We start from the raw sequence: 23,827 nt of genomic DNA, 5'->3' as shown, positions 1-23,827 counted from the left end.
CTCAAGCAGCGTCGGCTAGAGCAGGTCACGCAGGACAGAGTCCAATCAGGCACTGAAAATCCTCCCCCAGATGGAGACTCCACAAGCAACCGGCTCCAGCATTTGACCACCCTCACAGTAAGTTCCAAGTAAGATACACTTATTTTCACAAGTCTCTTTACAGACTAATAACCCCCCACAAATTTGCATCCCTAAACGGTAACTGACAAACAGTTCAGAGTCATCTGAAGATTTTACTGATCCAAAACAAGAAGCGGCACCGAGATGCCAAATCCAATAAACAAGGCTGCATGTCCTGATTATTACTGAAAGTATTTATAAACTCTGCTTCCCACGCGACCCCTGCATGCAAACTCACACACACACACAAATGCTCATGTCCAGAAAAAGATGCTTAATTAAGTGAAAAGTCTTTTCATGACAACTAAACACAAAGGAACCATGCAAGGTGCTCTACGAAAAATCCACAGTAGTGTCAACCTCCATACAGAAAAAACAGCTACTGCTTCTCCTACATAGGTAGCATCAAGGACAACTAATTCTTTCCAGACACACTCTGAAGTGTTTCATGTCCTGTGATTTGGTATCTTTCCCCACAGGGGGCTTGTACTCAGCAATGTTGAAGCACTGAAAAAAAGATGTATCATTTCAAAGAAAGTTATACCCAAGGATAACCAATTTGAGCACCAAACTCATTTTTCTTGACAAAACTGTAGCATTCAGCTCTTACCTGGGTCTAAACACGTAAATTTGCAGCACTCCTTAGGGTCTTTGCGATACTGCTGACACCCCTGGGGCCGTTCACACAAAGCAGCCACACACATTTCAGGTTCACCATTGTGACATGTACAGCTCAAACAGGGATCATTCCCTTTTGGAGTGAAGTAGTAGCCTTCATCGACAATGTTGTCTTTGATATCAACGCAAGTCTGGCCTAGGACAGAAACGTACGTCAATATCCAAGTGTCTTGGATTGAGCCAGCCAGACCAAGTCCAGTTTATTCTGTTACATGAAGTGATTTGTAAACATAAGCAGACCACCAGTTAAAAGCCTCACCTTCACATTAAAGCAGCTTTGAAAACAGATCTCCAAGGAGTGGGGAAGATAATGGATAGTTTGGGAGCACACAGGGATGATTTACTGCTCAAAATTGACAAAGTGAGTGGAATTGACGCACTTAGCTGCATCTTGATCCCCGCACAGCAGACAAAGTTTAGCTGTCTTCTGTCCACTGTCCTTTCCTCCAGCTGAAGGCAGGTACCAAAACCAGAGGGAGGGAACGCAGACAGCACTGGGACCTGCCAGCTGAAGGAACTGCTACGGGAGGGTGGCCTGCCCCCTCTACCCTCACACAGGTCTGCTGGGAGGCTCCACAGGAAAGTTCAAACTGGAAGAGACCTGAGGAGGTGTCTCCAGCTCCATCTCCTGCTCAAAGCAGGTCAGCTACGACAACCTAGCAGGTTGCTGAGGGTTTTAGCTAATCTGGTCATAAAAACCTCTGAGGTTTTTTGTGTCCACAGCTGCACAACGGCCCTAGGAGTCTGTTCCACTCTTGATTACCCTCACAATTAAACAGTTCTCCCTGGCATTAATTCAAATCTCATTTCAACTTAGCGACCCTTGACTCCTGCCACACACTACTGCAAAGAGCCTGGCTCCATCTTCTTGATAACCTCCTGGTAAGTACTGGCAGGCAGCTCTCGGATCCCCCAGAAGCCTTCCCTTCTGCAGGCTGAAAGAGCACCATTCCCACTGCCTCACCCCAAAAGACAGGCACTTCAGCCCACATCACCCATCCTGCTGGCCCCCACTGAACTTGCCTCCATTCGTCAAGGTCTTGTCAACACTTTTCTTGTACTTTGAGGCCTGAAATTGGACACAGCATTCTTCTGCTCAGCTTATACATCCGATACCCTCACCCTCTGGTTAATGTTTTGGCAGAGCTATCGCCTTCCTTACAACATCACCTCAAAAAATTGACCAAAAAGGTCATCCTTTGATCATATTTTGACTAAACCCATGTCCTTCAATATCAGATTCCAAGATCTTATTACATCTCAAGTAGACAAGGCATCATCATGTCTTCCTAATTTTCAGTATTCCAGGTGCAAAAGCAGGCAAAGGGCTGGATTTTCCTCCCTTGCCATTCTGTAAGTCTTTGTCCTGCTTTAAAGAAAAAGCAACCTAGAAAAACTTCAAGAACTGCAATAAAAGTTCAGCTTGCAAAAAAGAAGTTCAACTTTCTCCTTGCAAAGCAGCACAATCTGTATCAGGTTTCTTAAGGATTACCTGAAAATACCACCAATACCTCTGTTGGTATCAAGCCTTTTTAAGTAAAGAAATGCAAGATACAGGATGAAAGTAAATTTTTTTCACTTTTAAGTCTGCAGCACCACTTGCTCTGCCCACCCCCCCACCCCCCCCTGCCCCGCCCCAGTTCTAATAATTGTCTGGAAAGAATTTACTAGAATTTGCTATATACTAAGTAAACCAGAAATAAGTGTTTCATTATTTTCATGTGAAGCTACTAATTTATGATAGTAAAGTGCTTTCTTTTTTTTTAACTTTCTTTTTCAAGTATACTTTATTTTGGGGCTGACAGAGCTGCTTAACAATTTTTTTGTGAAAATCTGTACTGTGCCTGACTACCACACATTGTGACGCTCCTATTTATAAAAACCAAACAGAAACTTAAAAACCACCCCCTCCGCCTTTTTTTTTTTTTTTTTTTTTTTAATTTCACTGGGCAAAAGTAGAAAGGATAACTAACCGATTTCCCCATATTTATTATGTATATATTCAAACATGCAACACGGTTAACGCTGAAGTAAAACAAACTTACTTCTTTTGCAGAGGAATGAAGATTTCTCATAGCAGTTTTCAGCATACCAGCTGTGTAAACCATGGTGCCGAAGGGTAGGAAAATGGAAACACTGAAGCTGGGCACAAAGAACATTTTCCTTTTCAGACATAGCCGTACCAAAGATAGGGTCAGGGGGTAAAAATACTTCTGAAGAGCCTAGAACAAGATGCATTGGTATAAGCAGCCTGCAGGTATGCAATGCTTTAGAAAGGCTCTGTAATATCACTCATTTCATGCACACCAACCCTGCGACAAGGCTACTGTCCTCTAGCTTTAGCTTCCATTAGCAACATTCCTCCAGGGAAGGCAAATACTGGGGAGGGAAGGGGTGACTCAGAGGAAAGAGGCTGCTGTTTTCAAAGTACTGGGTAATTTTGTCATTCTGAACCAGTAGGACTGATGTTCCAATATCGCTACAAGTGCTGCTTTGCAGAGTCCTGTGGGGTTTGCCTGCCAATAGTTATGCACCCTTTCAAACAATGCGGGCTTTGGTCACACTTGCTACTAGCGGAGCAAGGACCCATACCAATCCTGTACCTGACACTCCAAGCACCTACTAGTGCTTCCTAAGAGGTGTGTAGATCTATCCTGTGCAGCACACTGCAGAGCTGCTCCTCAATGTCTCACACTGCTCATTCAGAGGGCAGAGCCATGCTATGCGGAGAACAAGGCTGCAGTGCTGCTTCTGCAGTGATGGTACAGATTATTTGGTCCTCCTAACTCATGCAATTGTTAAGAGACTGTATTGTGATTGGTTCCAAACAGTGCAAGAGGTGTTGCAGACATTTTATAACTTTTAAAATGTTGTTTCTGGCTCACTTCACCATTAAATCTGCTGGTACACAAAGTTGCAGAGATTAATGGGAGACCAAGACACAGCAATTGTAAAAATTAGCCTGCATGTTTTCAGAAGCCCACTTGTCGAATCTGTGTTCTTAAACATTGATTTTAACAACTCTTGCAGTAAGTGTATTACACAGTCTTCTCACACTTCTTTCAAACACCGTTAGGTATGATGTTTTTTTGTTTATGCAACTAAGTCCTCCTATTATATTTTTTGAGGGCTTCCACATCCCAATAACGGATTAAAATTTGCAAGCTATAGGACCCTAAATCACTTTCCAAACAGACACTGCGGATTTCAGAGTCTGCCTTGCTACAAGTCAATGCAGCTTAAATAAAGTTTTTCAGAAGCTACTGAATGCTACTCTGTGCTGTGTTTCATATGGCTACCCCTTTATTAAACAGAAAACTTGCAATCAAAAGAATATATGGTATTGAGAAGGCTTAAGTTTATATAATGCATCGAATAAAATACAGCTTACAATAAAAACAAGTGTCACGGTTTTTCTGTAAATTAGGCCTCCCTGTTTGTTAACACTGTCAGCAGATGGCAGTGCAGTCAACTTTCCAAAAAGCAAAGGAAGGTGTTTTTAAGAACGTGGATTTTTTTCCTTGGGCTTCACAGAAGAAACCTACCTATATAAACAGTTTTGTGCAGAGCAGAAATCCCTATTATGGAGATTTCAGACAACCAGGAAGGCATAATTTACATAAAAATTCCCTCCCTCCCTTTCTCCTGCTGTCCAAAGACATCTTTAGGTGCTTTATTTTAAGGAACTGAAGAAAGTGTTCCATCCTCTACAAGAAAGAATAACTTTGTCTGAACATTCAGTTTACTTGAATGACAAACGACGTCAATAATCTTGTGCATGGCAGCACAGTAAACAAGTACTGTCATGAGAAAGTTATGCAGGGGGTTCTACTACTTCTCACACGTCAAAGGATGTATTTTTCAAGATGCAAATGTTCAGCAAAATTCTGTTCATAATGCTGTATCGATATCTAATGGACAGTTCCTCTTCCAGATTTTTCCATTATTGAAAACTGTATACGAGAAGAAAACTTTTCAGCTTAGTTTCCAAATGCTACACTGGAATTCACAGTGCTGGTGCTTAAAAAAGCCCTACAGAGTAGTTTCCTTTTTTTCAGCTTAATCAAGGGGAAAGCCCAAATAAATGGACAACCATGTTGTCTCCACAAGATTCAATGTGAAAAAATATCAAACTTCTTAGACTTGAAAATAAGATGTGTATTGAGTATTAAACTCTTTCGTTTTGACATTGTAAAGCAAAGCAGTTCCCCTACATTATCACCAAAAGAAGTTACATTGTTCTTGCACATAATATTCATGCTTTAAGACAGCTTCCATGGGCCATTTAATTAATTAGTAATTTGAGAGACCTACCTTTATAAGCTACTTCCCAATGGCCTTCCAGAGAGTGATTTCGATTGGTGATCACATACTGATATCCAACCCAGAACCTACAAAGAAATTAAGTTAGACTGTAAAGCTACAAGTCAGAAAGATACTAACAAACTAAAATATATGACACAGAACCTTCCAATGTCTTCATACTTAAAAGCTAACTTTCAAAACATTCTGATGATTTTTTCCTTAACGTTTAAGCCCATACATTGGCAATGCAGAGAGAGACACTACAGGTGAGGAACAGAGGAGAATATTTGATAGTTTTCTACACTTAAAAATGATAACTTACCACATCTTTTATTCATTATAAGCACCTTATTTTGTTGTTATGGCAGCACTTCAGTATCTCGAACAAAAACCACAGAAAAGCATCCAGAAGTATTTTATAAACATATACAACTTCTGTCACACTGTTCTGGATCAAACTCTCTAGCTCTCCAGAGATAGAGATACACCATTACTGAACCACTCCTGGTGACCCGTGATGTCATAGCAGCCAGTAAGACTGACAGAAAACCCACAGGCAAAAAAAAAAAAGGAATTTCGTTTGTTGTGAACTAACAAAATGAAATATCTTAAGCCACTGGAACAGTTCTTGCAACTCAAAATGGCTTTTTATTTCATTCTTATCTCAAGCTTGCGGTCTTTGTTAGAGCTACTGGTACTTATCAGAAACAAAAATTCTGTTGAAAAATTTAAAGAATTACTTCTTATACAAGGTAGCACAGCAGTAAGTCACTGTAAAATCCATCTTCCCTGTTGCAATTCAAGAATACCAGTACATTGTTGAGACAGCCTGAAGATAAAGAGACTGTTGACTTGTAGCCTACCTGTTAATGTTAATTAAAACATACAACACAGATGGCCAGTCAACCAGCATGCTCATACTGATTAAGCTGAAGTCAATTTTACCATTAGATTCTCTAAGCAAACTGAACTACCAGCATTTTTATCACACAGAAACCTTTCTCATGTAATACAAGATCTTTGTCCTTTCCTTCCTACTCACCTACGCTGGTCCTTCCTTACAAATGTTTTTTCTTCCAAGTCCCACTCCTGTGCCAGGATAAACCTTAGCTCTTGGTCTGCAGTGAAGGTGGCGAGGGATCCGTTCACCCGCTGACATGTCTGCACGGCATCCCAGTAGTTCTCTCCATTTAAATACACTCTGTAACAGCTGGCTGTGCCCTCATAGTGGTGCCATCCTGTTGGGCACTTTCCTAGGAAACATGAAGAATAGAAGGGAAACCATTCCCCCCAAATTAGGATCTTCAAGATAATGCATCCTAATCAGTCTATGACAACACAATGCGTAATCATTCGGATGTGTACACACAACATACTGTGTATATTTCACCTCATCAGGAGGAGGTATGTGCATTACAGATCACAGAAGACTTACTTTACTACAGATTTTGATAAAGGAAAAAAAAATTTAATGTATCTTAAAAGATGCAACTCCTAGTAATGTTTCATTGTACTGTGACAGGCTTTAAAGTCTTTAATTAAGACTGATGATCTACTGTGGAAAACATTTCCCTGCACATCTTTATAAATCCAGTCAGTTCGATCAATCCAAGCCAAAACAAGCAGCAAGAAGCAGGAAGAAAAAACCAGAGGTGGCCAATTTAATGACTGTGTCTTTCTGTTAGGTGGTTAGCAATACAACCAACTTGCTGTGAAGTTTTCAACCTACTTCTACAGTCTCGGCAGTATTCACATAATCCTGCTTCCATAGTCAATCACTGAAGACAACGGGGATTCTGGGGTAACTGTTGTTTGCTTTGGAAAAGCATCACTGCGAAGGGGATCTTTAGGAAGTAAGGAGGTGATGGCATGAACTGCTGTGCCTACTTTCTCTCAATCAACTCAACTAAGGGAATATGCAAGCAAAGCCTCGAGGCATTTCTGGATGAAACAGGCCCATGGGCTTTTGACTGGCATTCTTGGGGGTGATGGGTAACTAACAGAGAAAATCACAGACAGGCAGCTGAAATTTAAAAAGCACATGAAATACGATTTTAGCACCTGCATTTGCAGTATTTACTTTGCACAACACTTAAGAAAGGAACTTTAAGTTCACATACTGTTTTATGTTCATGGCATACATTCACAAAGTTCCTGTTCTCAAGCCTCTTTAACTCCCTCTTCAGAAACAGTGACCCTTGTCATCAAATAACGATACACAAACTTAGATTTGAAGCCTTTTAATTAAATGTCTTTCCTTATTCTCCATTTATATGGGATCTTTTAAGATCTGCTTCACTAAGGTGGGACAAAATACAGTACCAATCAGACTGCAGAGCATATTAGATATTGCTGTATCAATTTCTAAATTGCTTTATTGTCCTTTATACATTCTACTAACATAATTTAGCTACTGGAATCCATGACAAATCAAAATACCTATTTTTAATAAGCATTTTTGTCCTTAAAAAAAATTAACAATGAGGTGAATTTTTACCTTTGCTAATCATTTGTCTTTTTCAGATCACCATAGTCCAAAGCAATTTTTCCCAATTACTGCCATACTGTCTTCCCACCACACCCCCTTCCTAACCTGTCCCAGCCCTCCCTCCAAGGCTAATCAGTAATGTCTCACACTCTCAAATCACTGTGTGAACCCTGGAGCAAAGAGGGAACCAAGATAAGAGGGAGAAGGCAGGGGAGATTTAGATGTTTAGGGCCTGCAGAGATTCAGAGGCATGTCCCGGTTTCAGCCATGATAAGGCAGCAGTCACTACAAGCCATGATCAGCAGGAAGGATGCTTGCAGGACACTTCTAACTCTTTAGATAAGGCAAGGACTAGGATGCTGACGGTGGCACAAACAGTGCTGCAGATGAGAGGGTAGAATGACACTAAAGTGATATTTTTTGAAGATTCCTGATTGACTGATGCGAGTAACACAGCAAAACCCAATCAAGTGCTACACAGTTCCTTACCAGGTTTTGTCTTCAGAGAAGCGAAGAATTTAAGTTCCCCATTCCCTAAACAGTATTTTTCCTATTAAAAATGATATAAAACTCACAACATCAGAAACGCACTTAATTAACTAACAGTGCAACATCCTTAAGTTCATCTTCAAATTTACTTCGATCAAGAGCAATCAATTTTGGTTTCCCCACACCTTCCAGGGGACAGCCCTCCATGCAAGCTCACATCAAGAGACAAGGGCTAGACTATATCCCCTGCTGCAGGCTGAAACCATTACTTAAACCGTGGGCTTAGTTTTCTGTAATTGCAATGAGTTATAACAGAAAATTGCAACTCTGGTTTCACAAAAAGAGAGGATTACAGAAGTAGAATTCTTTGCATGCATTGGCCTGCTATATAAACTGCGCAATATAACAGGACATACACAGAAGAAGTGTACAAAAACCTTCAAAAGTACTGCACATGAATAAAATCTGGTCAAAAAGCTATGCAAGAGAAAAATTAATTTCTCCCTAAAAAAATATTGCCTAAATTGCTAAATTAATTAGCAGAAAGATGGCCCAGATTTCCCAGTCTGCAACTTACTGCTAAATCGGACAGGCTGTGCCACATTGACAGTGTGAAAACGGGTTGTCTCTCCTCCTCTCCCTCGATTGTGCCTGGAGTCCACATTCTCCTTCCCATGGTAAGTTCGCTGGTCCCCTGTCAAGCCTGGGGACCAGAAGGAATAGTCAGTACTGGTGAAAGATGCAAGCAAAGAGAGATTTCTTTTTATTAAACTTTCTCTGGATTTTCATTCAAGACATATAAGATAAATGACAGAGGTAAACAAAGATGGTAGATCCTGCAGTAACAGCTTGGCCATTTTACACAGTACATAACCAAAATACCTACAATTGAAAAGAACCAACAAGCCATTACACGAGTCTTGCAGAATAAGCTAAATCCTTCTGCAGATCCTCAGCAGCCTGCAGTTGCACACAGGACTTGATGCTTGCCATTTCAATTGCTGCAGCAAATGCATCATCCCCAGTGCATTTTATCTGTTCCTGTTTACAGAACTACCCACTATCCAGCTGCTTTGTTTCTCAGTTTTATGTTCAAGGATATAAGACAACTTCTCCAACACATTTTTCAACACATTCTGAGTTCTAGGACAAAATTAAAACCAGGAAAGGAAACCCATCTTCAGCCGGAAGAACAAAGTTTTTCATTCACTCAAGCTTCTATTGGAAATGTTAGTTCATTATTTCTGAAACAAAAACCACACACATCCTCATCTCGGTGTCAGGGCTTTTGACAACTGGATTCAGTAACTGAACATAGTGCAAGATGTTATTCCAGAAAAGGGGTTCCCCCAGCTACCAGGAGTAAATAAGGAACACAGTTCAGGTGGAGACGCTGCAGAGTAAGCCATAGCCAGCAAAACTAGCAAGGTCCTAAGTAGGAAGGCTGGTACAGTGGTGGGGAGAAACCTTTGAGGAAGACTGAGATGAGCACCAGGAAGGATTAATCTGGAAACAAGGGATTAACCTTAAAAAGAGAAAAATTAATAACCAAAGAACCTATGAATGTAAGCATTAGAAATATCTACTAGTATGTAATTTAATACTACTAGATGTTATTAAAGGTAGAGTTTAACCAGCGAAGAGCTATGCAGACATTAATTTCTATATAAAAAAATCAGCTTATTTTCCTTTAAAGCTGATTAGCTCTATTTAGCCTAGCTAAACCAAATAAACCAGTCACCATCCCAAATGAAGAGCAGCTATGTAGTTAAACCTGTCAAAAACGACTGTACCTTTTTGCAATATATTCAAAACCATATCAGTAAAACTTTCTCTTTTCTAAAAACCAGCAATTTCATGATAATTTAAACCCAGAGCTGGGGACTGTTCCGTGTATTCACTGCGGGGAAAGACCTCCACAAGACCCACCATCAAACAACGCAATTCCCTGGAACAAATGTTAACACCAATGTTCAAAAGAAATCGCTAGCTGGAGCCCAGGAACAGCAGAGTAGCTTTGCATTCATCTGGCTCTAGCATACTGAGGTTTGCCCTGGCTAATGGGATAAGCAAGGGATATTTAATTATCACGTTATCCTAGGAATTACATGTCTATAGAGATCACCCATTAAGAAATGGCTGTGCATAATACACTCACAGGGCCCTACAGGAATGAAATAGTAATTCTACTGTTCAATATTAAAATACGCTATTTATCACAGGCAAGAAGGTTGTGCCAAGAAATTCAGTTAGTGCATAATTCAAAGGACACAAAATGGTAAAATAACTTGACAGTGCAGATCACTGATTATTTTTTATTACTTTAGAGGCCAAACTATTTTTAGTTTTAGAATCTGACTGTTCTTAATCCTAACGGTTCAGTAGCAGTATTTACACTATGATTTTCAGAGCAATACTGAGACACTAAAAAAGCAAATCTTTAATTACAGTAAGACTTTAAAAATAACACTAGCTACTGTAGAATGCTTTATCAAAGATGAACTGAGCTCAGCATGGGAAGTTCTATTTTCCCATGGCATTAAATGGTAACAACTAAACCCAAAGAACCAGTAAGAACCAAACGCATGAAGAATTAGGTCCCTTTCAGAAGCAACAGCAGATGCAACACCATATGGCTGACCCTCCATGGCTAAATAGAACGCCCACAAGGACTTAACAATTTACCTCCTCCAGGAATAAAACAGAAGTTCACAGGTTTTAACCTTATATGTTAAGAAAGGGTTACTTGGGCTAACATCTTAAACGGACAGAATTTATGCCAGATGCTTTGAAAAATAGCTACACAGATCCCACACAACGTGAGTGCAATCAGTCCTCACCCAGGAAGCAGGACACTCATTCCTTCCTCAGCATCTGCCCGTCTCAGCAGACTTGCCGCTGAAACCAGGCAGGACTGAAAAGGCAGAAAGCAGCCACCACAAGCCACTTCTCCTTCAAGCCCAACACTGTCAGCTGCTTAAGAAACTGGTGCTCTTCAAATATTAAATTGCTCCTATTTGACCTGAATTTTCAGTCTGTGAGAAAAGCAACGATGACAAGTTTTTCCAGGGCAATAAAGAGATGCTAACAAGCCTCTAAGTCACTTGACTGCCATGAAAAGCTGTTGCAGATTCTGATGGCAAAGGCGTAATGGGACTGATTTTCTGCTGTACTTCCTCAATGCTCTGCAGAAAAATTTTGTATGCACTTTGCTGTTCCTGCGTCCTTTATAGAAGTATTTTTATCTTTAAAAATAAATTAATAGTGCCACGGACTAAGCTTTAAGATAACAACCTAAGTCAGAAGACCACAACCTAACAACATTTAAGTATTTCAGAAAGGAAAAGCCATCATTTTTATTACTTATGCACATACTTAATATTCTGAAAGGTACAAATGTTGGAAGATCAGCTATTTTCCAAAATCTTTATTCTTCCAGATACTACAACCACAAGCAGTGACAGTAATAGTAGTATTTTTACTAGCCAAGGCAAATAGTTCTGTTTCCTTTGACTTCATACAATTTTACGAGAAATGTAATTTACTTGTTAGTTGGTGGGGAAAAGGGAAAAATGGGTTCAAGGGAAAAGTCATGGGGCACAATTTTTTTTCTCCCCTTGAATACTATAGCATAGTGGACATAAGCATCTTCCAGTCTGTTTCCAAATGTCATGATTAGTATTCACCCAGCTCCTTCTATTTTATAGTTGCCATCTAATTCACTTTAGCATGATTACAGTCTAAGTATAGTGCTATCCATCTAGAAAGTTGCCCAGCATTGCTGATTCTATGATTATTTTCCATTGTTTAAAACTTCAAGCTAACAGTTCAGAATGGAAGTTTACTCTGATGGATGGCTCCTTCTACATTTTGTAGTGGCAAACTTTTTCAGACCTGAATCAAAGCAGTTCAACAATTGTTCAGAACAAAGCTTGAGAGATTGGAAGGGGAAGAAAATTTGCTTAGTTCCTTTTAGTTGAACAAGTGCTGCCACCGCAGCCTGCAAGACACAGCCCCGGTAACTCACAGAGAAAGCTCTGTGCCACATGTACATGTTTTGCTGTTCCTGTGGAGGATACACAAAAAAACCCACGGAGGGGAAAAACACAGTCCAGTTTAAGTTTGAAAGCAGCATGAGCTTTCCCATTATTCATAGAGGCTGGAAATAATTCAGTTACATTGTCCATACCCTTCTGTGTACATCCATGAAGATTACTCGGCAGCATTTATCCACGGAATCTCAGCACGCAGTTTGTTTGCACATGGTGTCTCATTAGGGGAAGCCAAGTGCCCAAGCAGAGCAGAAAGCTCCCTTCTCATCCCCCCTCCAGTGCTTCTATCATTTGGACCAAGTAAAAGGAAGCAAAAAGCTAAGTAGTGCAAATGGAACATGAGCCGAGACCACACAAAAGCAAGAGCTGGCACCAGCGGAGACAGGAACAGGCTAGAACGTGCCGAGTAGCACTACATGGTGGAACAAACATGACACCAAATGGAAAACTGTGTTTGGAGGAGCTAGAAAAGAAACTGCAATCTGCCACACACATCAAAGGCTGCTTTGCACCAAAAAAAGGGTGAGCTGACAGAAGACATTGACTATAATATACAGAGGTCCTTGAAGGGTCAGGACTCATAATGGGGTGAATATTGGATTTTGAGGAGTTGAACTAGTTTCCAGGGTTACTGTGTCACAGATGACAAGTCACTCAAGCCAAACCCTTCACAAGGATAGATGTACTATGTCAAACTACGTCAGAATTAAACTGTGAAGCAAACAGGCCTTGTCATACCTTATTTGTTCCAAGATAGGAGTTGCTCCTGGTTAAACACGTAAGATTCTCAAAATTTACATAAAAAGCTGCCTTGTTCTCTTCAAAGTTTTTGTCCAGTACACTACTTACTAAAAGGTTGGAAAGCTTTTAATTCCATCTGCTAATTTGACAGGTGAGGGAACTTCAGGATTAAATCCAGTTTTGTGTGTAAAGATTTGGAAATACAGTTTCCAAAGTCCCAGAGAGGAATGATTCTTCTCAGATCAAGCAGTTCCATGATTTGTGTTATCAACTGTATTATGCCAGGAAATAAGATGCCAACCAAGAACAGCACCCTGCTGTGCTGAACACTATTCAAAGTAATAGACTGACCGTAAAGAGCTTATAATTTAAACACCACAAAGTAGGGTAGAAAGGATGCATCATACAGGAGTTCAGCAAGGGCTCAGAAAATGATCAGAGGTTTTTGTCATTATTACCTAGCTTTAAAAAAGGACATGTACTAGGAAGTGCAAATGTCAACCAAATGTTTCAACTAAACACAATATCCTTGGCGAAAGAAAACACAAAGCTGTTTATGATCACTGCAAAACAGCGTGCTGCAGCTGCTGCTTCATCAGTTACTGGCCATACCTTCAGCTGGCTCCACAAAGGAGACTTCGCAGGCTCAAAGAGGATATAGTGTGTGTGTGCTGGGGCAAGTGACCTCCAAGTCTGCACATTCCCTCCTGATACAGTATCTGAGGAAGTCCTTAAGGCTCAAGATCAGCATTTACAGTTAGCTCCCTAGCAAGATCGTTTCTGTATGAAATCAGGCTCCCAATCGCAACATAAAACCATGTAAAATCATACCATTTGCCATGGAACTGCAGGGCAGTTTATAGGACTGCTAGCCACTGCTGCCCCAGGACCACCACTGCCAGGATGGCCAGCTGTTCAGTGCCGACTGTAGGCTCAGGGGCAGGGGGGACACACTTAAGAATTCAACTCGCTGAAACTTTCCAGTGTTGTTCTTCCTAACCAAGCAGGTCTAGAAAATAACTTATAAGGAAGAATGTGGCATTAGGTGAGGATGTGCACTACAGGGCAATCTGAAGGGCTTTCAAATTCAGATGCTGAGAGAAGCCCAAGGATGGCTGAAAGTACAACCTGATCACTTATTCCTGGGAAAAATTCCATTTATAAATAAAAAAAGGAAGGAAACTGAATGATCACCAATATAATTGCAAGCTGAAAAACTGATATGGATAGGATTTATGAAGGGCACCGGAATTTTTAAGGCATCCATTCTGTGTTCATGTGTAACAGAAACAAACATCAGGCCTGTAGTGTAAGAATAAAACGCAGGTAAAGAGCTAGAGCTGTACTAAAGCCTGCTCCAGTCGTACTGCTGCAAATGACCAGAAGGCCTGCAAAGGAGGTAGGGTATCTGGGGAAACCGATCTGATGTTCTGGTAGAAGCAAAGCTGCAAATCCAATGAGCAGTAAAAAGGCAAACTGCAGAGCCCTTCCTTCTTATGGGTTTAAATACAGAACTTCTATAAATGTGGAAAGTTATGTTACTGCTTTTGATTACTTTTATAAGAGGAAGTGAGTAGAAAGAATAAATTCCCATTTGTAAAAAAAAAAATGTTTAAGAAACGAATGTCTCTTTCTGTTATTTCACAGAATACACAACTTTGGGATAAACTAATTTTAGGATCAATTACTGTTGATATGGAACAGTACACAAATTTCATGAGCCTCCACTGCTTAAGTAGAAGAGAGTTGCAGGCACATGCTACATAAACTCCCCCAGCAATTTTTAGTATGCTCACAAGAGCAAGCAGCCAACAGTTCTAGTCTATCAGAGAGATGAATTGCGGGTGATCACTGCTGCTGATTCCACAAACGGTTTGTGCACCTAGTGAGAAGGGCAGGGGAATAGCACTTTACACATCGCAAGTCTGGAACTGGAAGAAGTTCCATGTTTTAAAGGAAAATGGTCATTCTGAAAAAAGATTGCAAGAATAAAACCAGCTATGACTATCTTCAGAGAAATTTATGTCCTAGCAAAAATAAGCATTTCATACACTTACTCAGATTGCCAATGAATTAATAATGTCTTACCTAATTGTGTACTAAAAAAATTCCTGAAGAAATTATTTTAACAAAAAAGTCTTACGGTTTGGGTGTTTCTTGTACTTCAGACAACACATGATTACCAAACTAATTTATTAATTAATGATCCTCTTATTAAAATAGCTTTGTTATTAACATGAAATCAGGCCTAAAAGAAGTGAACTAAACCAACAGTGTCAAATAACTTACAATGGCTTTGTAGCAAACCTTTGAAAAATACCAACGTAACTATGTAGTCATTAAAACACACCTTCACCACCACCACAAGAAATTAATTCACTGCCATTGATCTTTTCTGAGTTGCTCACATTGGAGTGTGCCATTAGTAGCTCAAAGGCTGGGAAGTCACAAGCTTCCTAACCAGATCCAGGGCCCTTCCTTGCAAGCTTTCTTTTCATGCTTCAGAGATTTAATACCTTTTAATTTAAAGATATTTTAATTCTCCAGGCTTCACAAGTCCAGGTGGCTTCACTAACTGGTTCTTTTAGTGTTCAGCCTGCCTTTATTGAAATTAAGAACCTTAATTAAAAAGTATTCAAATTTAGCTGAATCATCTTATGATTGTTCATCAAAATCCAAAAGTATTGTCTAAATTTAAAGCTGTATCATTTCTTGTTAATTCAGTGGCCAAAGAAAGTTACCACTCCTAAGTATGATTATGTGCTACTATTATTAGCAGCATTAGTTGCCCAATCAACGTCCCAGGACTTAATCTCTCCTATGACTGGTCACATATATCACTTTCCCCAACATTAAAAAATTGTGCTCTTCCAAACTTCTTCTGGCCTGAGATTTACTTTCATTCATGTTACTCCTTTTTATACTCCAGCACACCATTCACATGCACACCAGCCTGTCCTTATTCTTGACAGTTCTGAATAACACATGCCCTTCAACACCCATTCCAGGTCACAACATTATCCCACCAATTTTTTGCTATAGGTATAATAGAGTTTTTACATCCTACACCAGTAGTTCTTGTTCCTCTGGTTTGCTGGCTACACTCCTTGCATTACTGTGCAAATATCTCAGTTCTTTCATAAACGCCACACCCAGCTTTCTGGCTATTTTACTGTGCACTGCCTTTTCACAAATTACTTATCCAATTACTCTTCTCATCAAGTGGAATACTTTCCTTCTCTACACTGTCCATCATTTTCCCCTCTAGTATTCTTTATGTTACTCTCTTCTTCCTACGTACAGACATAGTGGTGAATCAAGTCTTTCCCACACATCTCCTTTAATTTCTTAAAGTTCTTCTCATGTCAGGCCAGACAGTCCAGTGAGACATACACCCCAAACACAAAAGCAGAGCCTATTTACTGAAAAATGTTACTTTCATGAAATCCTCTTCCTAGCCATATACTAAATATCCTTTGTAATTCCAGTCCTTGAGTCTACATCATTCTGTTGCATCCTCTATGCAGCAACTTAAATTGCCAACTAATAACACTAGGCAACAAGATAAAAACACTCTTTTCTACTAATGTGCATGTTTCAATATTCCCACAAGTAAAGCATTCAGTGCTTTTTTGAGTAAATTCAGACACTAACATGACTCTGTTTTCCCCTAAACATTAACTCCCATTAACCTCCACAATTTTATTATGTCTCTAGTTTTTCACATTTGGCCGGAGTTAGCTAAAAAGGAGCAAGAAAAACAGCACAACTATAAAATCATCTTTCTTTATGACATCCACATTATAAAGAATATCCTTAAACAGAATATCAATGGCATAGCTTAACTTTCAATGTCAGAAGAAAATACCAACACTTTTGTCCCCCATGCTGCAAATATATACACTCATACAAACTAGTCAAAAGCTTTCTAAAAAGAGCACTGAACACATTCTTTGAATTATTTGTGCATAACACACACTGGGGAGATGGTAAACTATAGTAAGTTCCAAAGTTTGAGTGTTAGATCTACTTCTCTAACTCCATGAGAAAATAGGAGTATTTAGAAGAGCAACAAGCTGTAAAATACTGATGTTACTATTTTGTAGCACCTCTCTAAAATAACCCACAATTCAGAATGATGACAGACTGAATGCTGTGATGACTATGCTGCAAACTTTGTGATTCTCTCTCAAGCAAATTAAGTAGTTTAGTGGCAAAAAAATACTTAAAATAGTTTCTGAATGCAATTTAGTCACACTGTAGAGATAACAGTTTTGAATTATGCCACAGCTGCATTCATGCTTTCAGATTCCTGCTTCATTGTTCTTAAAGCAAAAAAAAAAATAAAAATTACAGGTCCCTTCACTTTTAAGAAACACAGAAAAATAGTTGCATTTGCTTGTTTGTCAGGAACAAATGAAAATCTTCTAAACCATGATTATATAAAAATTTTTGCTTGTTTTTTAAAGACAGCTCAGTATCCAGTAGCTTTAGCAGAGAACCACTGCGGGTGATAGGCTCCCGAAAGCATGTTATCACAAGAGTTTACGACAAGCAAATACACCAGCTTATTTGGCAGAACAAAGTTCTCCACTTAAGCACAAGAAGCATAATCAGAACAGGGAACAATAAAACAAGCTCTCTACCGAAGTCCAACAATGTCACCCAGAACAGTTTGAGTAATATACAACCAAAATAGTAATTCTGAATTTAGACACAGGTCTAGGTGTCATTTTGGTTTAACTGCAACATTATTTCTTCCTCATCATGGAAGTCTCTTTTTAGATTACAAACTCTTCTCATCTCCAGGTTACCTACTCAGTCTGTAAGAATGGAAGGATAATTCAGACAAGCAAAACAGTTCTTTGTAGCATTAGTTCACAAACTGAAGAGAATCCAACTCAAAGTTTGTTAATAATGGGTACAGTTCTACCAAACAATCTCCACTTTCAAATAAAAATAAGCAAGCAATCTTAAAGAGTCAAAGTACTGCTGCAAAACCAGCTGACGCTGAGGTTAAGCAGTCTTCTCAGCTATACTTACCTGGACAGTCAACTTCATCACTCTCATCCTCGCAGGTGGGCCATCCATCACACTGCCATTTTGAAGGGATGCACTGGATGGTACCACTCCGACATGCAAACTCCCCTGGGGTGCAGCGGAGCTCTAGGGAAGAAGAAAGTTGTGCTGTTTGAAGCCTTTATTCTTTCAAGTCTGTACATATGTTAATCACCCATCACGTAACATATTACTGAAGTGTAATGGACAAAACCTCCGGATAACTCAGCATGTTCAAGACTGCTTCATTTCAGATCACTTCTATGTTTTAAACTGCATGTTTGTGCTTTTAATAGACAGGTGGGCCAGCTTCCAGTGCTTGGGAAATAATGCTCTCAGACATCTGCGGTAACAGACTTCCTGATAAAGATACCATGTGAGCAGCTATCACTGTAGCATTACCCATTTATTTCTTGTGAGGCACTGAGGATTACTTGTTCACTTTTCTCAGAACCAAAGTTCAACACAAATATGCTATGGTAGTTAAGTGATAGATTACACAATAAATTCAGAATCCTATTTTCATTCCAATCACTACATATACTTGCGCAAATGTCCAGCCTGGTTTAGAGCAGTTTCATAGAACTACTTGTAAAACAATATCTGTATCAATGAACCTGTTTTCACTTTCTAGCTTAAGCTCTTTTGTAGAATTTCTCCATATGAAGACATCCTTCACAAGAAACTGTCAATATCTGCAAACATGTAGTTCCTGCTTCTGCAAGATTACTGCCTACTTGCCATCATTATACTGTCAGACCTAATTAGCATTATAAAAAGTACAAATTTTTCAAAGCTTCTTTGTATCAATTCCATCTATCAAATGCCAGAATCTAATAATTCAGCTTCATTTTGTGTCCCTCAAAACATTTTTGCAATTAAAAAAAAATCTGCCTACACAAGCGAACAATTTAAGCTTGTTTAGAGGTGGCAGGTCTGCAAGTCACCATCAGCACCCACAGGCTCACTTTCACACCAGACCAATATTGCTCCACCTTCCTTCTGGACGGTGGTGGTCAATTTTCCAACCAATGTTTTTGAACAAGGTAGCACATTTTCCTCTCAGCAGGCTGCAATAATCCCAGGTAAACTATGTCTAGAGAACAAACACTTTTTTATTTTTAAAAGAGAAAAGTGTTTCAAAGTAAAACACACTTATCCCTGGTTTTGAAAGAATCAAGTAGGTATCCATTTTGCAGGGAGAAATCTCTAAAAGAAAATTGAAAACACAGGTATGTATTCTCTCATCTACTGTTTACAATCTAAGAAGAGAGCTAGAATTGCAGTTGTTACCTTCTTGAAACACACATCTAAACAAAATCAAGACAGAGGTCACCTTTAATTGTTCAGACAACATGACAAGGCATAATAAAACCAGTTATCATGCACTCGCAATAAAAGCTGTACCCACATACCTAATAATTGCTATAGGATATTGATAACAAGCTTCTAATTCAATGTTAAGATTAAAATTCACTTCTAGTCTGGTTTCTCTTCAAAGCACAGACCTGCTCTTCTAGAAAAATAAAAAATGGACACATGCTCACAGCAATCATCTACCCAGAGAAAACATTCAGGTCAAAAAATTGCTAAGAAATCACACAGACTTGCCAGAATACTGATGGCAACAGACCTTACAGGAAGACAAGAATGTTCTCACCCATTTAGAGTTTTACTCAGTCCAAACAGGTAACAGAGAATGAGCACGGGGTAAATGTAAAAAATAAAATAAAACAAAATTCTACCAGGTTAGGTCATAATGATCCCCCTCCAAATTAAAAACAAACAAACAAACAAAGCAAACCCCAAAAATGAAATAATTCATTTAACCAAAAGAGGGAAATTTATTTAGCCCCAAAGGAGCACACCACCACCACCCTGTTAGGGGAATAAAAGATTAAGCTTCACTTACCCAGTGCAGCAAGAGAGAAAATGAAAAAAAACATCTTTAATTTGGGCAGGGGGAGGGAGGGGGAAATGGATGGACCACAAACCAAACGCATGCAAAACCTCAAGCTGAAATTAAAATTATTCAAAATTTCAAGTTAACAGAAAAGCATCGACTTGTCATTAAATCATTGCAGCTTCTTTCACCACTTTTGCGCACACAGCGGAAGGTTTCTTAGAAAGTTCTACTATCGCAGTTTCAAGTACAGATTTTACACTGGAGCCTGTGGTAGATATTCTGCACAGGAAAGTCTAGTCTCAGCCCAGCTCCCAGTTTCCATTGCATCCACCTGCAGTTATTGCAAAATTCAGTACTTTAAATAAACTCTTTATTTTTTACTGCTTGATTTTAACAGAAGTCACGTACACACCCTGTGAAGAAAGCTATTCCACAGCCCTCTGGTGTCGAAAGGCAGCACCCACCAGGAAAGCACTACAAGCAATGTGCACACAGGAAAACCAGTAAAGAATACTTCTGTCTCTACAATTTCATACATTCTATTGCTGTTCTATGTACAATTACATATGACTGGTTCAGATAAAAGGATGACTCCATCCCAATATTACGGGCATTTAAAAAATGCCAGTTACATGCCGTAATGTCATTACTTCCTGTATTACAGACACTCCTGTCTGAAGAATGTGGATACATGGAAGAGTACAAAACATTTCTATTAAAACACCACTCAACCCAGCTGAACAATTGTTCCCAACGGAAGCCACGTATGTCAGATGCACTAATTATTTCAGACCAAGAAACACAAACTGCTACACAATTCTCTTGCAGAGGCGGGGAATGTGACACTGAAAGAAATACTGTGAAATGAAAATCTCTGTATTCTGCAAACACTGCCCATAATACCTCTCGAGCCATCCTAACCCAGGGCCCATATCCCCACGTTACTGAATTCCTTAAATCATCATGCAGTTTCTAGATGAGTTTCACCTGAATTGTTTTGTTTCTGTGTGCTGCCTACTGTGGTTTAGCACAAAGAGAAACAAGATGCAATCATCTGAGAAAATCTAACCTCCTCTCACCTGTGCTCAGGGGGCGTCTGGCCATACCCGATGGCCTCCTTCAGGACTGATGCTTAAGATCAGTTCTTTTGGCAGCGCCTTGCCACCGATGGGAGTACAGACTTCCACTGAGGCCCCATGGTACGCACACCAGCAGGCTGTCACTCGGAGAAGGTCCGGCAGCGGGTGCGCAGCAGCACTGGCTGAGCACAAGGGCTGCCTGCTGACACCCCCTCGGCCCCACGCTCAGGACTGCCACGGCAGAGCACACCAGCCAGCCAGGCCAGAGCCTTCAGAGGTAAAACACATAGATAAAAACAGATGCAACCCTATAATGAGCCTGTGAGATACTCGGCCAAGGAACCAAGAAATTCGGGAGAGGCGGGGATGCACAGGATAGGTGCTAGTCTCCACAACCCTGTCATGCATTTCATTTCAGTAGCTTATTTTTAAATCAAAACAGCAGAAAAATGAAAACATTTCAAGCTTGCCTCTTTACTGCAGGAAAGGCAAGTCATGCTGCCAGCAACAGAAAAGGATTCACGAAGACATAAGCAGTAGCAATCAACAGTACAACACAAAGTCACCATCCATCTTTTTTGAAATGCAAGTAATCACTTAACACATGGTCTGACTTTGTACTTTCCAGGAGTGTGGTAAATAAAAACCGTTTCTTCACCCACGTAAGACTTCCGGTTCTTCAAAAGAGCTGCAAAGTTTCAAAAATACCAGTCCCACTTCTGTCCCTAAAGCCAGATATCCCCCACTATTCATAGCTATTGATGGTAACTCACCGCAAGAAAGGATGAAACTACTAAAAACACACATTTTCTACCAGCTGTTAAAGCAGAAACATTCTGTATTTTCAGAATTGTTAGAAAATATGTAATGGCACAAGTTCAGCTACAAGCAAGCAGCTGTTGGAGCACAGGCACCGATACAACATCAGCTAAAGGCAACTGCCTAGACGTGAAAAAATGGAAAGGCAACCACTTCCAGCAGCCGCATACAACATAATGAGTTTCATCAGTATTATGGTTCACATATGAGATTTTAACATAAAAGGCTTCTTTTTTCTTTTAAGGATCAGCTACAGTCTTTGCTATGCTACAGCACAAAGTTTAGTACACTGAAATCTCATTTTAGAACAATTACATTCATCTGCCATTTACTGTGAAGAAGGGAGGCAAGTAAAACGCTGGAAATAGCAGCAATTGTAGTTTTTGCACTATACATACTATAAACTTACAAAACATCACAAAATTTGAGCAGTGTGAGAACGTGAAAACACTTCAAGCGGCGAGGTGTCATTATATACAGTGTTTTCAGTTTACCATCTCAAAGCATTTCTACAATGTTAACCCTCAACAATCTTGCTAACCAAGTCATCCTTCCATCAGCGGTCAGAATGAAGTAGAGAATCACATCGTTTGCTAAAGGCTACGGATAAAAAGAGCCTACGAGCAGAAGTCCTGAATGCTGCTTCCATACTATCCCAACAATAGGGCATTTCTTCCCTAAAACCCAAGCCAAGCAACCTGCACACTCCTATCTGAGCAAATGTCTGTGTCAGAAATACCAACAATTAACACAATGTGTTCTCTGGTAACACTTCACCTGTTCTCTCCAGCAACAGTTTATTAAGAACTACAAATTGGTCAGAGGGAGCAAGGAACTCCTTACCTTTACATAAAAGAAGAGAAGAAAAATTGAAATCAGGTTCAAACCATGTATCAGTTCTACACGCTTACTATATAACCCAAGATAAAACTGTCAAGCGAAGGCCAAAAAACCCAGTAACAATTTGCTGGGACAAATAATGTTTGCTTTGCACATTATTAGGTAATATCACCTGCCCACAAGTGATTCACCTGAAAGTCGTCTTGCCAAAGCTAGTTGTGGACCTATAATTTGAAATTTAAAAGAAAATATCCAACTGTTTTGTAAGTTTAATTAATCAAATACCAGACATAACAGGCAAGACAATAAATAAATTCAAACAGTGTCATATAAACAACAAGTCTTCATCTTCCTTAGCTGCCAAATACTACTTTTCTATGTTAGTCAGTGACAAGTCAGGATTTTTGACTTAGAGAAAAATCTAGGTTTCATACAGGGAAAAACCCTAAGTTTTCAAACTGGTTGCTTACAGTCATACAGGAAGCTTTTGTTCTGAAGATTTTCTGAATTACATGTTGAATGCCTATGTTTTACAACACTTACCACGTGCTCCAACATAGAGCTCAACTAGATTTTTAAATTTTCTTTACAGCATGTTAACTTTCCACATTTTCTGCTAAGTACTCAAAACAGATATTTACAAGAAGCATTATCTACAGGAAAAACTTCATGACACATGAATAAAAAAATACACATATACACACACTGCTTTGATTTCCAGCAGCTTCACCTTTCATAAAACAAACACCTTTTTGCCGTTATAAAACAATCCAGGAAGTTCCTTCAGGTTTAATCATCTCATGTCATCCTTTTGTGTAATTGAGAACATTTTCCTTCTGGAGCTTGAGCACTGGAAAGCCACAGTGCACCCTTCCTGCAGCAGATGCACACTTGGTCAGCGTGCCACCCTGGGTGCTACACTACATGCAACTTGCATTCTCTGCTTCATTTTAAGTCTTTCAGAGGTGTATTTCAACTAGGGCATCTCTTGCTTGCATTTAAATGTGAACTAATTTCTTATTCATCTTCTTTTTTATGCAAAAGGTAAGGGACAATAGTTACTCAAAACAATTATTTTATTTGAAAAAAAAGCAGAGGAGGATCTATATCCTGTATCTGAGACTGCTTTTCAACACAGTAAATCTCATTTTAGAACTTCCAATATCAAATCAAGACTGTAATAGGAACATGAGATAAAATGCTGATTCAATACAAGTTCACCTTGCTAGTTTAGTTTTCTAAATGAATTTCA

The 23,827-nt window shown here is 39.5% G+C and overlaps 1 protein-coding gene across 2 annotated transcripts in view; it reads right to left on the bottom strand.

The window, feature by feature from the left end:
• DGCR2 (DiGeorge syndrome critical region gene 2) overlaps positions 1-23,827 on the bottom strand; it is a 51,066-nt gene that overhangs the window by 10,587 nt on the left and 16,652 nt on the right. For both annotated transcript variants that reach the window (XR_013925900.1, XM_080374550.1), the window contains exons 2-7: positions 17,917-18,039; positions 8,658-8,783; positions 6,146-6,356; positions 5,113-5,189; positions 2,844-3,020; positions 731-934 (exon numbers count right to left, since the gene is read on the bottom strand). Coding sequence is in view for 1 of the 2 variants with exons in the window: in XM_080374550.1 (XP_080230676.1) it covers positions 731-934; positions 2,844-3,020; positions 5,113-5,189; positions 6,146-6,356; positions 8,658-8,783; positions 17,917-18,039 (918 nt within the window). In the remaining variant the exon portion in view is untranslated. The remainder of the gene's footprint in view (positions 1-730; positions 935-2,843; positions 3,021-5,112; positions 5,190-6,145; positions 6,357-8,657; positions 8,784-17,916; positions 18,040-23,827) is intronic.

Source organism: Falco punctatus (genome assembly GCF_963210335.1).
Source record: "Falco punctatus genome assembly, chromosome: 1".
Classification (NCBI taxonomy): domain Eukaryota; kingdom Metazoa; phylum Chordata; class Aves; order Falconiformes; family Falconidae; genus Falco; species Falco punctatus.
Note: the sequence above shows the minus strand (reverse complement) of the source record. Positions and strands in the feature narration are given on the sequence as shown.